General features: G+C 40.1%; 1 protein-coding gene across 1 annotated transcript in view; it reads left to right on the top strand.

Annotated features, from left to right (window-relative positions):
- The window catches only part of vat1 (vesicle amine transport 1), a 29,474-nt gene extending 15,999 nt beyond the window's left edge, over positions 1-13,475 (top strand). Inside the window, exons 4-6 of the mRNA XM_065252665.2 lie at positions 1,733-1,822; positions 6,109-6,350; positions 8,666-13,475. Of these exons, the coding sequence (XP_065108737.1) occupies positions 1,733-1,822; positions 6,109-6,350; positions 8,666-8,947 (614 nt within the window). The 3' untranslated portion in view covers positions 8,948-13,475. The remainder of the gene's footprint in view (positions 1-1,732; positions 1,823-6,108; positions 6,351-8,665) is intronic.

Genomic DNA, 13,475 nt, shown 5'->3' with positions numbered 1-13,475 from the left:
GTGGATGGTATTGATGCTTTAACCTGTCCAGTCATCATGGTTAAATTAGTCAGCAGTAACTCTGACCACACAAGTTGTTTATTCTTCGTCTTATCAAGGAATGGACAAAGTGCATTCCTCCTTTTTGTTTTGTACATTCCCTGAGCAAATATTTAAATGCATGCAGTTCTTTAACCATAACGTCTTAGAAATGACATTTCATTTAGACCTCCACCACAGCAACTTTAACCCATAAAGAACTAAAGTCTACGGTAAAAACAATAAAACAACCAAAGTATCCACAGGATTAGAAATAGTTTTTTTAAAGGTCTTATTTTACATGCAGCGTCTGATCTCATGTAGTAATGGCACATGAACCATCAAGTCTTTGGAGTCTCATCATTGTGTTTTACAGCGAAGCACATTAGTCCATATGAACACTTGAGTGAATCTTTCAGTCCAGAGTCCATCTAAATGTATTTCTAGTTGACTTCACCTTAATTACTGGTAAAACTGTCCATTAATTCACTGTGCTTACCATCCCTGCAGGTTCACATTGTACATTGGGCCAAAAGAAAAGTATGAAATCTTGTTTTTAATGCCCTATGCTGTTCTGTTGAAAGTGGTTGATCCATGGGTAGTATTGTAAATAGAAAATATATCATATATTTAAAGATACTTGCAAAGTGCTTGAAACATTTTACACACTTTTTCAAAACTCACCTAGAAATTGAGTATTACCCAGAAAAACAAAAAATATGCACTTTGCAAGTTCAGACTTAGCCAGTCAGCTGACGCCGTAGTCTCTCAATATTCAAATATCGGCATATAACTTTTAGTTATTGCATAACATGGCAGTCTGTTCCTAATACATGGGGGTGATTCTCATGAAATCCAGATTTAGAAGGTGTCCATCATCAGAAATTTTAAAAAGCCTTGAAGGCAATGTTTTTGCACATACTGTATTAGATAAAGGTCTGAACTACTATAACCATTATTTTTAGAGGATTTAAAAAATATTTCCTATCGAATTATTCAGATTTTTTTAGATTATCATGATCAAAAATTATCATTACTGCAACATGATATTACATTAAATATATGCATTTACAAACTCATGTTTTGGTAATTAGAACTAAAAAGTTGTCTTGGTACTATGACAAACAAAATGTCAACTTTTATCTGGAGAGAAAAAATAAGAACTGCTTACCTGGTAGCCATCTTGAGTGTCACCGTCTATTATGTCCCTTCCAGCTATTTTTTTTAAATGTTAGTTACTTGAGGGCTTAAACAATGATTGAAAATTGTTGCGGAGGATGAAAAAATTGGTCTTGGACACATTTATATACCTTATTATTGTCTCTACATTTACCAATGATCACCAAATACCACATGTTTCTTTACTGCACATGTTTATAGTATAAAATGCACTGAAGCTTTATATTTATTAGATTTTTTATTTTTAAATATTTCCATATCAAAGAATGGACACGTTGCGGTAATGAAACTTTTCCCTTTAAATGTGGAAAAAACAAAAAAATTGTTTGTATGATGTCATTTTGAAATCATGTGCAAAATAGTACATGAAGAGATGTTTGTAACTGTATGCTTCTTATTTTGATAGCATTTACTTTTTATCAAAATGTTTCATGACAACTCATAAGTCTAATTTCGCAAGAATCACCCATCTGTCAAATACTAAAAATAAAAGGTAATTAATTTGCTTCTTTCTTTCTCTTTGTCTGTCTTTCAGGGTTGGATATTGTTCTTGATCCTCTGGGAGGTTCTGACACCAACAAAGGCTACAACCTGCTTAAACCAATGGGGAAGCTCATTAGCTATGGTGAGCCGAATAGGATGCACTCAATGCACAAAATGCTCGCTTATACATTATTTTACTTTGCGTCTTCTATAACTTTCCCCCCAAAATGTCTCCAGACCCTAAAATAGTTTTTGCTGCTTTTTCTCCATGTCTTTACCATTCCGTTTAAAACATTTCCAGCATTATCATGTTTACTTGCATTATAAATCACAACAGGGTACACAGGGTAAAATAGCTATAGATAGTGACGTGTTACAGTAAATCATCTTCAGAAACACAATTCCCGGAACAAGACCCTCTAAACAACATGGCGTCCTGTAGTCCCACCCAACTTTCGCTCTCTCTCACTCTCTTCCTCTATCCTGCTTCATCAGAACAATGGCTCCTCTATGTGACACTAAACCCAGAATGTGTCAGAATGTAGCAGACTGGGTCGCCTCCAAATCGTAGTCCATCTCAGAGCTTGCTTTGTGCAAATGTGTGTGTGTGTGCGCGCGCAAGGGAGAAAGAAGGTTGTCATTGCTTTAAGCGTAAAAATTTTTTGAGGGTGCTATAGAGCAGTGTTACTTTAATCTCATCAACTTCTCCCATCTTCATCTTTGGGGCTTAAGGAGTCCTCCATCAACACAAGTAAATCTGAATCATCACGTAGCACTGAAGTCAGGAAATGCATGGATTTCTCATTTCATGCAAGTACAAAAAAGTGAAATTGGGTCAAAGTGGAGATGGTTAGTATGTGCAAAAGACAACAAATGAATAGGATGATCATGTGACGAAACACTGAAATGAGGGAGAGCGTTACAGACATGGGAAGTGATGCGAAAGGATGTGCGGACAGTAAGAGAATTGAACCGGGTCAACGAGTGCAGGGTTGGAAAAAGAGAGCGAGATGAGGGGGTAGAGAGACATGTCACTTCTCTATAAATGAAGAACACTCACTGTGGGAGCCATAAGCAATAATTCACCCATCAGTCAACCACATACCCGTTACATGCAGAAAAGTAACTCATCCAAACACCTATTCATGCCCTGCCAACATGCTCACAGTTCAGACGTCTTGCTGCTGTAAATCTTATTAGTTTCAGTAAGACCGAAACAAGCACCTGGATCTCAAAACTGGGTCCAGTACTATGGTAGCGTTGCAGTTTGCAACCATGTTTCGATTCCACTTCTTTCAATTTTATATCAAGTTCTAAAAATGTCGCACACATACCTGCTACCAAATAGTTACCATCAGTTTTGACCTGGAGTGTAACCTTGGTAGCATCCCATCACATGATATGCTGCAAATATTATGCAAACTATGAAATGTCACACATTTTAAATATCACCTATTATGCCCATTTTCACAAGATGTCTGAAGTTTCAGCTAAAATGCCACATAGATAACTTATTACAGTCCAAAATGCCCCTATTTGGGAAGGAGCAAAAACGTGCCGTTTTAGTGTCTGTACCTTTAAATGCAAATGAGTGCTTTCAGTTAAAATGGATTTGATTCATGTTATACAGTTGAGACAATAGTATCTCACTATTAGTATATAACTCACTAAGGGCGGACACTATCGTAATGCATGCCTGTGGCTGCGTCCGAAACCGCCTACTTTCCATACTGTATAGTAGACAAAAAGCAGTAGGCGAGGTAAGTAGTATGTCTGAATTCATAGTATTCGAAAAACTGTAGGCGAACAGTACCAGGATGACCCACTACTTCTGGCAAGATCCAGAAGTGTTCATTCGATGGACACTTTGCTATCCTGTGATCCCCAGAAGAGGAGTTATCCAACAGAAGCGGGTGGTGTTTTATTCAAAAATGCCCAAAAGCGTATCAACGTCCAAATATAGTACGTCCGAATTCATTCATACAATCTATATTTCTTTTATAAAGTACCTAATGTTTTAACTTCATCTTATTTAGTACCTACTGTCACAGTATGCGATTTTGGACACAGCCTGTCAGTCAGCAGCCGTGGGTGGGGTTTTATCAATGTGATGTCACATTAACATAGAATCACAGTACATTCACACCGGACAGAAGCGTTAACGCTTGACAGAAGGCTTGTCTGAAGCGTAGCCAACAGTTAATAACAGTGGCAGCTAAACATGCTCCGGTCTTCCATAAACGTAATTGGCTGGCTTTGCATAGGTTTTTTGAATAAGGCAATCTGATTGGCTGACGCAGGCGTCGCTGCTTGAAAAGTTGAGAAATTTTCAACTTCTGCCGCGAGCAACGGCAGTGACGCTGCGCCGACGGATCCACAATTTAGTTCGGCAATGCTTGACGTCACCCATTTAAAGTGAATGGGAAACGTTAGCGCTTACCAGTGTTCGAATTGAAGGGGGTCTGGGGGGGTCCCGGACCTCCTATAAGCCTTAAGGGACCCCCCATAAAGCACAAAAATATAAATTAGGGGGGTCCCCTGGTTTTTATTAAAATTAAAATACTAAATAAATTTAAAATCCTCATTTTGCGTGTCACAAAGCGATACTGTCCATTATTTGTCCCAATTTCGCAATAAAATAATTCAAATGACTTCTGTCCGAAATAAAGAAACTCGCAAGTGCGCCTCATGCTGTTTTCTGGAGGAATTGACAGACGAGTTAATGTCTCTATCTGCGTGTGGAGTATTTTTTACCTCAGTTGTGGTAAGAATCTTTAGAAATCTTTAGGTTTAAGGGTTTTTTTTTTTAAATCTTCTCAAACAATTATTTCATAACAGTGGCAAAGCTATCCACTCAGACTGACGGCTGGTCAACACAGTCACACAAAATATTTTATTAGGAAAGCAGAAGAAATCACGCTTAAATAATAATAACTTATAGTCTCTTTAATACTTAGCCTATCGCTCAACTACGCATCTTTCAGAAATAAATAATTATTTGTAGAAAGTATCTTTTGCATGTGTTTTTAAAACCTTGTAAAAATGTCACATGCAGCCCTGGAGTTTCATGTCTTAGACCGGCCCACTTTAGTTCACCACTGACTATATTAAAATAATATAATTAAATCCTCACTGCACTATTCTTTGCAGCCTTGCAATTAATATATTTTCCAAAAATATCGTTTCCAATTCAATGCAAATAGTCTTAAAACAGTTATGATTTTGCCAAAATCATGCAGCCCTACCATAAGGTATTTTAATATTATTCAATTAAACTTATTCAAAAACTGCTGAAAAGGATCAAATGTTTTCTCCTATATTTTTTCCCCTAGCGTTATCATGAAATAGATGAAGAATAACTATTAATAGATTAATCATTGTTACATATATAACTTACCGGTAGATGTTTACCTTTTTTTTACATTTACCTTTTATCAAGGTATCAAGTTGCGCTCAAGTTTATTTTAAATCTAAACGTGCATCAAGTGCACTCAAATAGACGCGTCTGAAACAAAACTCGTGTTCACAGGCGACCGCTTTGAAAAGCAGAAGGCGGCGGCGCGTCATGCGTTGTCCATGCGTTTTAAATGAATATGGACCCTAATTATGATTATGAACGCAAGAATTACTTCGTGGTCGGAAGTTCAACTTGGGGCACAATCAACTTGGTCATAAAGCGGTGGGGACGTATACCACCCGCAAATTACGCAAATGGGGCTGCTGTGAGTGCTGGGGACAGCAACCTTGAACCTGGTGGCATGATAACTATCTTTAAAATTCTATGACTCAAAAAACGCAATGTAATCATCCATTTAACCACTACTATATAGTAAAATTATGTAATTTAAGAATGAGTCCACCCTATTTCACCCCTATTCTGTTTAAAAGTTCTGCCCTTGCCAGTGTTTCACACTAATTTGAGGGGTAAACTTTTTTTAGAGTTTGAGTTAAGGGTAATTTGGGGTTTCTTTGATTAAAACCAGGATCAGATGATTGTTGATCAAGGACGATCACATCTTACGTTGTGAAATCACAGCGACCCTATAATGAGGGGGGTGGAGCTTGGCCGGGGGGTGGGGCTTAGCTAGGGGACCCCCCATAAGCTTTGACATAATTCGAACACTGGCGCTTACGCCCCATGTGAACGTACCACTAAAATAGCATGTCTAATGAGGTTTAATGGGGACTAAAAGGAGTGGATGGATTTTTTTCTTTGTAGGGTTGTTGTGTTCACACACTGCCAAGACACATTTGTGTCCGAACACCTTGTTAAAGTGAATATTGCATGATAGGTGCCCTTTAAATAAAACTCCATCCTTTTGGTATAAAAATGTAGAGGAAAAACACAAAATTTGGGTTTGACAAACTTCTCTCTTAATGGTTCTGTATAAACGTGTTATTTATCCACCTATGTGTTTGGCTCTGCAGGTGCCGCTAACATGTTGTCAGGTCAGAAGAAGAATCTGTTTGCGGTTGCTAAGACCTGGTACCAGCAGTTCTCCGTACACACTGCAAGTCTGGTCCAAGGGAATCGCTCAGTGTGTGGGTTTCACCTAGGGTACCTGGACTCTGAGACCGAGCTCATCGCTCAGGCCATGACCGTGATCCTGGACCTGTACCAACAGGGCAAGATCAAGCCCCGAATTGACTCCACTTACCACCTAGAACAGGTAAATAAAAGAGAATGCATGAAAAGTCTTATTTTTTCATCAAACCATCCTAAATATTCTAAAGAGAGCATTGTCTGAAAATATAACCTTGATATCTTTAATATTGACTGATTATCGACCAGTTAGATCAGGGGTGTCAAACTCAATTTCATCCCGGGCCACATCAGCATTACGGTTAATCTCAAAGGGCCGGTTGTATTTGAATGACTGTATGAATCTATCAACTCTTTTATTACTGTATATTGCATAATTTTCTCTGCATTTGCTTACTATTGGTTTTGTTAATAACTCAATTAATACCTAGCTTTAAAAGTAGAAGCCCAGGCAAATAATGACAAAGTGTGTAGAGTACAACTATTCTACAGATTATTTTTAAAATAATTGTGGTGACAAAAACACATGTTGTATGTGAGTACAGTACACTCAAAATGTTATGTCCTTCATTGTGCAGGTCAGAAAATGAGAGGCATTTTAGATACTAATAAAGAGTTTTACCATCTCCACCACAAAATTAGGCATTTATTAAACACATCTACCCTTGCTTGTCATTTCTTGCCCTCTTTACAAAAAAGCTGTGATTTTTTTTTTTACCTGGCTTTGAGTGTCTGACTGTTTGACTGACGTCTCATGAGTTCATTGTTGTAGGCTACAGATCAATAGATTCAATCGTTTATTAATGAGTCAGATGGGTCATTAGTTCGCGTATTCAGCGGAAATAGACGCGTTGTAAACTAATCCCAGCTGGACATCGCGAAACATTTCTGTACACGAGTCGGAAAACATTTTCTCGCTGGATGCGCGTGAGCGGGCGCGAGGGAGGGAGAGAAAGAACGAGCAGATACTGTCCGTTTCCATATGCGGAGGTAGTATAGGCAGCGTCATCAAGCCTGGTTTATTTAAGTTAACTGACCATTACATTCGCAAGTCATACGCATATTACAACTTTTAATATAAACAAAGAATAATATTTAACTTTATAATTGTTAATATTCTGAAACAAGACAGTCCTGATGACGTATGCAGCCTGGAAATGCGAGCTCCGGAGGCTGCAGCGTTCGCATTCAGACACGCCCATTCTAGTAGTGCGCGCGTGCGGGGCACTGCTCATTCTCTCTCATGCAATCATCAACATTATCACTATAATTACATTACAAAAAGACTTTGGCGGGGCAAAAATTAGTTTTTGTGGCTGCTAAAAAAATCTATATAGGAAATAACCTGCAAAAATAAAAATTATAATAACAATAAAATAATCTGTAAACTCTCGCGGGCCACTTAATTAACATAATTTGTAAACTCTCGCGGGCCAGATGAAATGAGGGGGCGGGCCGGATTTGGCCCGCGGGCCTTGAGTTTGACACCCCTGAGTTAGATTATGAGACTCTGGCCTGGATTTTGCCGACAGGGTCACATTCGAACAACGTCAGAGTATGATTTGTGTGCGATTCATGCCAGGTTTGTTACCTTGAGCGGTTCAACGTGCGTAGGCGTTCGTTCCCGATCATCACCTTAACCCCCATCCATGCCTTGTACTCCTTCTACGCTTTGATCAAGTGCTTTTTTCCTCATTCATCTTTCTCTGTTATTTCTTCTCTTTCTTCTCCCTCCTGTTGCTATGGAGACGTCCCTTCCCGCTTACAGTATGTGACGGCGAATGTGAGCTGATGCTTTTATGACGATGTGGGCTTTTATGGGTCTCCTGAGTGTTATTGGAGATTCATAAAAACGATGCTTTTACATCCTTTAATGTCAAAGTGCTTTTTACTTTGGAGTGAAAATTCCACATCGTTTCGGGACATTGGATGAGAGCGCCACCCTTTAGAGCACACTCTGTTTGTTCGTAACTCTCTTTTCTGGTTTCCTGTCTCATTCTCTCTCCTTCTCTGTCCACAAGTCAATCGGCAGGGCTAGGTTGCTTTTCCGTTGCTAGGAGATGACTCGCTGTTGCCGTGGCGCTGGTTGTTAGGTAGAGTGGTAAAGGAGAGGTGAGTTGAGGGGAAAACAGAAGATGGGAAGACTGTGGTTGCAACAGAGCTAGCAGGAGGAAGAGTGCAGATTCATCCTCGCTTATTGAGTATTTGCAGATAGGTGCGCGTATGTGTGATACCCCAGCTAAGGTCTTTTTTTATCATGCTACATAAATTAAAAAACATTCTGTGAAAATGTAACCATAAAGTAGGGCCATGTCAAATATTAATCTCCAAATTTGATAAATTTGATGCATTCATGTTTAGGTGGGACTCGACAGCTTGTAAGTTATTCTTACCACAGCAGATGACCAAACCAGCTTCTCTCTCTCTCTCTTTCTCGTTTAGATCGGCGATGCCATGCGTAGGATGCAAGAGAGAAGCAACATCGGTAAAATCATCCTCACCACTGAACCCATGAAGGAGGAGGAGAAAAAGGAGGAGGTCAAAAAAGACGAGGAGAAAAAGAAAGACGACAAGAAAAAGGATGACAAGAAGAAGGACGACAAGAAGAAGGAGGATGCCAAGAAGGATGAGAAGAAAAAAGAGGAGCCCAAGAAAGAGGAGCCCAAGAAGGAGGACAAGAAAGCGGAAGAGAAGAAAGAGGAAGTCAAGAAAGAGGAGAACTGAGTAGAGAACCAAGTGGATGTGATGTGATTTGTGTTTGTGTGAGGGGTTTTGGGAGTGGTCTGCGTGTGCGTGTGTGTATGTATGTGTGTGTTATATTTGTGTGTGTGTGTGTGTGAATGGGGGGTGTATAGTGTAATTAACTTAACCCCAGGTATTTTCTCTGACATTAGATCTGCAATTATTCAATCAGCAGAATTTTAACTCTAAACGCACACACACACAAACACACACATTGTACACTAAGGGATCACACCACTATATTGTGCTATTGTAACCTGGTAGTGTTTTTTCCAAGTTCCTCTGCATTCTGCGATGTCGTTTCTAACTTTTCTCGTATGACTGCACGCTGTTAAAGCGTGTTAGGGCAGTATTATACTTTTATAAATATCAATGCAATGTTTACTCAACAAATGTCTTGAATTATTTAGTGAATTAACCTTATTCTGCACCCTGTCAAAGTATACTACCATGTTCTCTATTGTTATTCCTGCCAAACTAATGCACTATAAAATTATTGTATTCCACTGAAAAAAAATCTGTATCTTTTCAGACGCAAACCAAAAACCCCTCCCATGTTCACTCTCTACACCCCCCGTGTGTTTGTGTACCGCGCCTGCCTGGGTTTAGCAGGAGCGCCGTTACCGTGACAACGTCCACCCTTTTCCACCAACCCCTCCCCTATCTGTTATGAAGAGGCTGCACTTGTTTGATTTGCCGTACGTCATCAAAAGCGCTCGATCATCTCTGCCCACCCAAATCACCCTGGACGAGCACTGGCACATTGAACAAGGGCACCCACCTACGCTCACATTGTTTATGTTGTATTCCCATTGGGCCAGGCTCACTGACATGCACCCGACTCCAAAAACCACCCTGACTCGTCCAGGGGGTGATGGCGATACAAGCATATATCTGTATAACTTTTCCTTAAAGTAAATGGGGACCCAATTTGAGACAGTACATTATTACAAATGCGACACCATGAAAGTGGTCCACATAAATAGCGTGTGCACATTAAATTCCGAGTCTTTACGCTAAGCTATTGCTCGGGGTTTATTAGTCGGGGCACTTTGCAATTTAACTTAACCTCGGTCCCCATTCACTTTAATTGAATGGAAAACAGACCAAGATGTTTTTTAAACAGCCATATGGATTTGAATATTCATTTGGGTGAGCTAACCCTTTAAGCCTCAATCGCTACCGCATCAATGTGCCATGTCATTAGACGGGGCAAGTGATAGGATTTTAATGAGCCTAGCTGGCAAACAGGACCAATTATAGAAAACATTCTCTCTCGCTTTCTCTCATTGTATGAACTCTGAGACGTGCAAGCATACGGAGGGTCAGATAAAGACAGGAGTGGCCTTTCATAACACAAACTCCTCCAGGATTCCGCAGGACAGTGGCGTTTGCCGCCCTCATTCCAGTGACGGATCGCCCTGACCTGCATCACACTTGTTGCACGTAGCGTTTAAATCTGCTCCTCTAACTCTTCCTCCTTCCGTTACCCTTTTCGTCATTGTGGTCGGCATGGCAACAGCAGTAAGGCCAGATAAAGATGACAGTCAGGTCTAACCCTTACATCCCTGACAGACACACACACAACATCCTACTAGTACTACTACAGCCCATGGAGGCTTTCTTTTATACGATACGCCTTTTTTGCTTTAATAAACATATTTATTTAACTCCCTGCGATATCCAACGGTTGTGGTTACTCTCTCAGTGTCAATCAAACTCTCTGGCCCCTCCTGCCTCTCTGTAGAACGCAGTGATCTGCTGCCCCTACTGGTGATTTGTATGCATTGCAGTGCTATCATTCAAGACACCTGCTGACTGTTTTTCCGTCGTGCACTGAGTCTGTTACATGTCAGTGATCAACTGTTTACGTGAAACGAACCAGACCCCTCTTCTTTATGTACGTTTGTTGTATGAGAGTCGGTGCGTGTGTGTGTGTCTCTGTATTTGACTGTCTGTCCTCAGGTCTTGTCAGATATAAATTCAAACGTTTTTTTTTCTTTGTCACTCTACCTCCCTCATGCTACCTTATGCTTTTTATTTTTTGCAGTTCACTAAAAAAACTAAAATATGTACTTTCAGCAACCTGAGAGTTTTCAGTTTTTGGGTGAACTGTCTCTCTCTTTCTGACTTAACTCTTATTCCAGCCCCTGCAAATGGCCCATGTTGGTTTGCTATCGTTTGCACTTTGCTTGTACTTCTAGAGATGGCGGTCCCACTCCCAATCCACTGTGTTTGATTACGCTCCAGGTTTTCCCTCAGTTCGAGTCACATTTTCTCTCCCACCAACACATTCCTCTTTATGCCACTCTTAACACAAGAACCATGTGTTGGAAATGCATAGATGCTAGTTAGTGGGCCAACCTTCATGTTCATTTTTGTGCTAAGACTTCACACTACATTGCCACTGCCATCTGTTTTACTTATTGCTCTGTCCCAGAATGCACTGGGGTGGGAGTGGCACCCATTTCCAGCTTGGGACGTGAAAATGAATTCTGTTTAACTTTCGTTTTGAGTTTTTGTTTTTGTTGTTTTCTGCTGGTTGTGTTTCTGTGACCCTAACTAACACTTCAGTAAAAATGTTCGTCCTCTTTGTATTATGTTTGTTTTGTGGTCTGCATTTGAGTAATTTTTGTGTTCAAAAAGCTTTGCTGCAGTTCCTCTAAAATGTGATGATGAATCCTATTTCGTTGGTCCTGACCGAGTGTGCCAAACTTTTTTCGTGGAGGCGTGACCTTCGCTATAACTGTGCTTACTGTACTGAAGAAAAAAATGAAAGAGAAAGATAAATCTTTTTTTGTGGTTATTGTCGAAATGATCTTGCAGTAAAAGACCTAAGAATCTGAATTTGCTCCTGTCGTGTGTGGTCCACGCCCTGAATATTATTGGTGCTGACTGATTTCTGACTTTTCCGCTAACATTTAAATTCATGCAAAACCTCTCGTTCTCACTGTGCCTCAGTCGTAAACCAACACCAGATTGCCTCCACGCATGTTTATACACAAATGCTCGTACACACAGACGCTAGTTTTCCTTTGTATCCGATTTCGGCTCTGCTCTCCTAAAGGGCTGATATCAGGTTCCACTGATCCAGATCAGGTATACTGTTGTTTATGAATACTTCTGTGTATTGTGTGCACTAGTGGTTTATTAGGCAGGTTGGGCGGTCGCAATGTATTAGCCTATGACTAGAGTTAACCCAACAACAAAAAATGTCAGTTGAAACAAACGAACACATTTTTCAAGCATTGAGATACGTGTAACAATCCTGGCTGTCATTATTGTTCAGTCTAGTTGTGTGGTGTTTCATTGTTGCTGTTTTTCCTCAACAATCCAAACATAATTCGTAATGGCATGGTCAACTTAACATTCTAGAACTCCAATATGTCAATTCCAGCAGCATCGTTCCGGTTCTGGATCACATCTCGGCTGCTTATGACTTGAGAATGGCTATAGACTCCGTTTTAGTTACTTGGCTCTGTCTGCATGGCTAATATTAAGCACCACTGGATCCATTCCGAGACCTCATGTATAAGACACATCCAACAATGACATCTGGGTGAGGAAGAATTCATTAAATCTCTCAAGGTTTAGATACATTGTAAGATGATGGTTTGGGAATATTCTTCCTCTTCCTTTTTTGGAGCGCACGCGATGAGCTCAGATGCAGGTGTGACTGTCTCCCGTGAATATGGAATTGTGCGACTGGGAGCCAAGCTGCTTCCTTCCTCGGACCCTCAGTCCAATAGCTTTCACAGAACAGGAAACACCCACAGAGTCTAGAATTCCTTAAACATGCACCCCTAACCAATGCTGAAAAACCTTATGTCTAGACAATAGTTAGAGTATTAGATACTTAACTATAGTGCAGTTTAGTATGCCTGTATCTTAACAGTGAAATGTATGTATTTATGCATCAATACAATCACTATGAAAGGCTGGCGGTAGAATTTTAACTCAAAATTTACACCGTGATGCTCAGCGTAACATCTTACTATCTCTTAAAATGTATTCTGCACGCATTGCATTATGATAAATGACACTTTTTGTACAAGCAGATGCATACGTATAACAAAAATGCCTGGTGACTTTGGAGACGGGAACATTTTTGAAAGACGAGCCCTCAAATTTTCTCAGCACTCTGAATTATAGTTCCAGGTTTTCTGCTCGGCTTTTTAGCCAATCAGATGCCCCAGCTGACATTCCTGTTCACTGATTGGTTAGACATTCAAAACCCCTATTCGTCAGCATTAAGTCACCCCCCACACACGTCAGAAAAGCACCGCAGGTTGTTTTTGTTGTTGTTTGTTTTTTTTGAAACCCTCAATTTGAACTTTCTTCGTTTAATCTCGAGTATCTGAAGTGCTGCTGTATCTGTGCTTGACTCTGGGTTGGTTGGACTGCGTGTGGTCGTGAGGACTGTAGAGTTCATAATGCTTCTGTGTGTGATGTGACCATTTTGCCTTACATGTTTTCCAGGACTAATTAAAGAGCATAACTAAAAAAAACA

Source organism: Paramisgurnus dabryanus, chromosome 3, assembly GCF_030506205.2.
Source record: "Paramisgurnus dabryanus chromosome 3, PD_genome_1.1, whole genome shotgun sequence".
In the NCBI taxonomy this organism is placed as follows: domain Eukaryota; kingdom Metazoa; phylum Chordata; class Actinopteri; order Cypriniformes; family Cobitidae; genus Paramisgurnus; species Paramisgurnus dabryanus.
The sequence above is the reverse complement of the archived record's forward strand: the minus strand, read 5'-3'. Positions and strand labels throughout refer to the sequence as shown.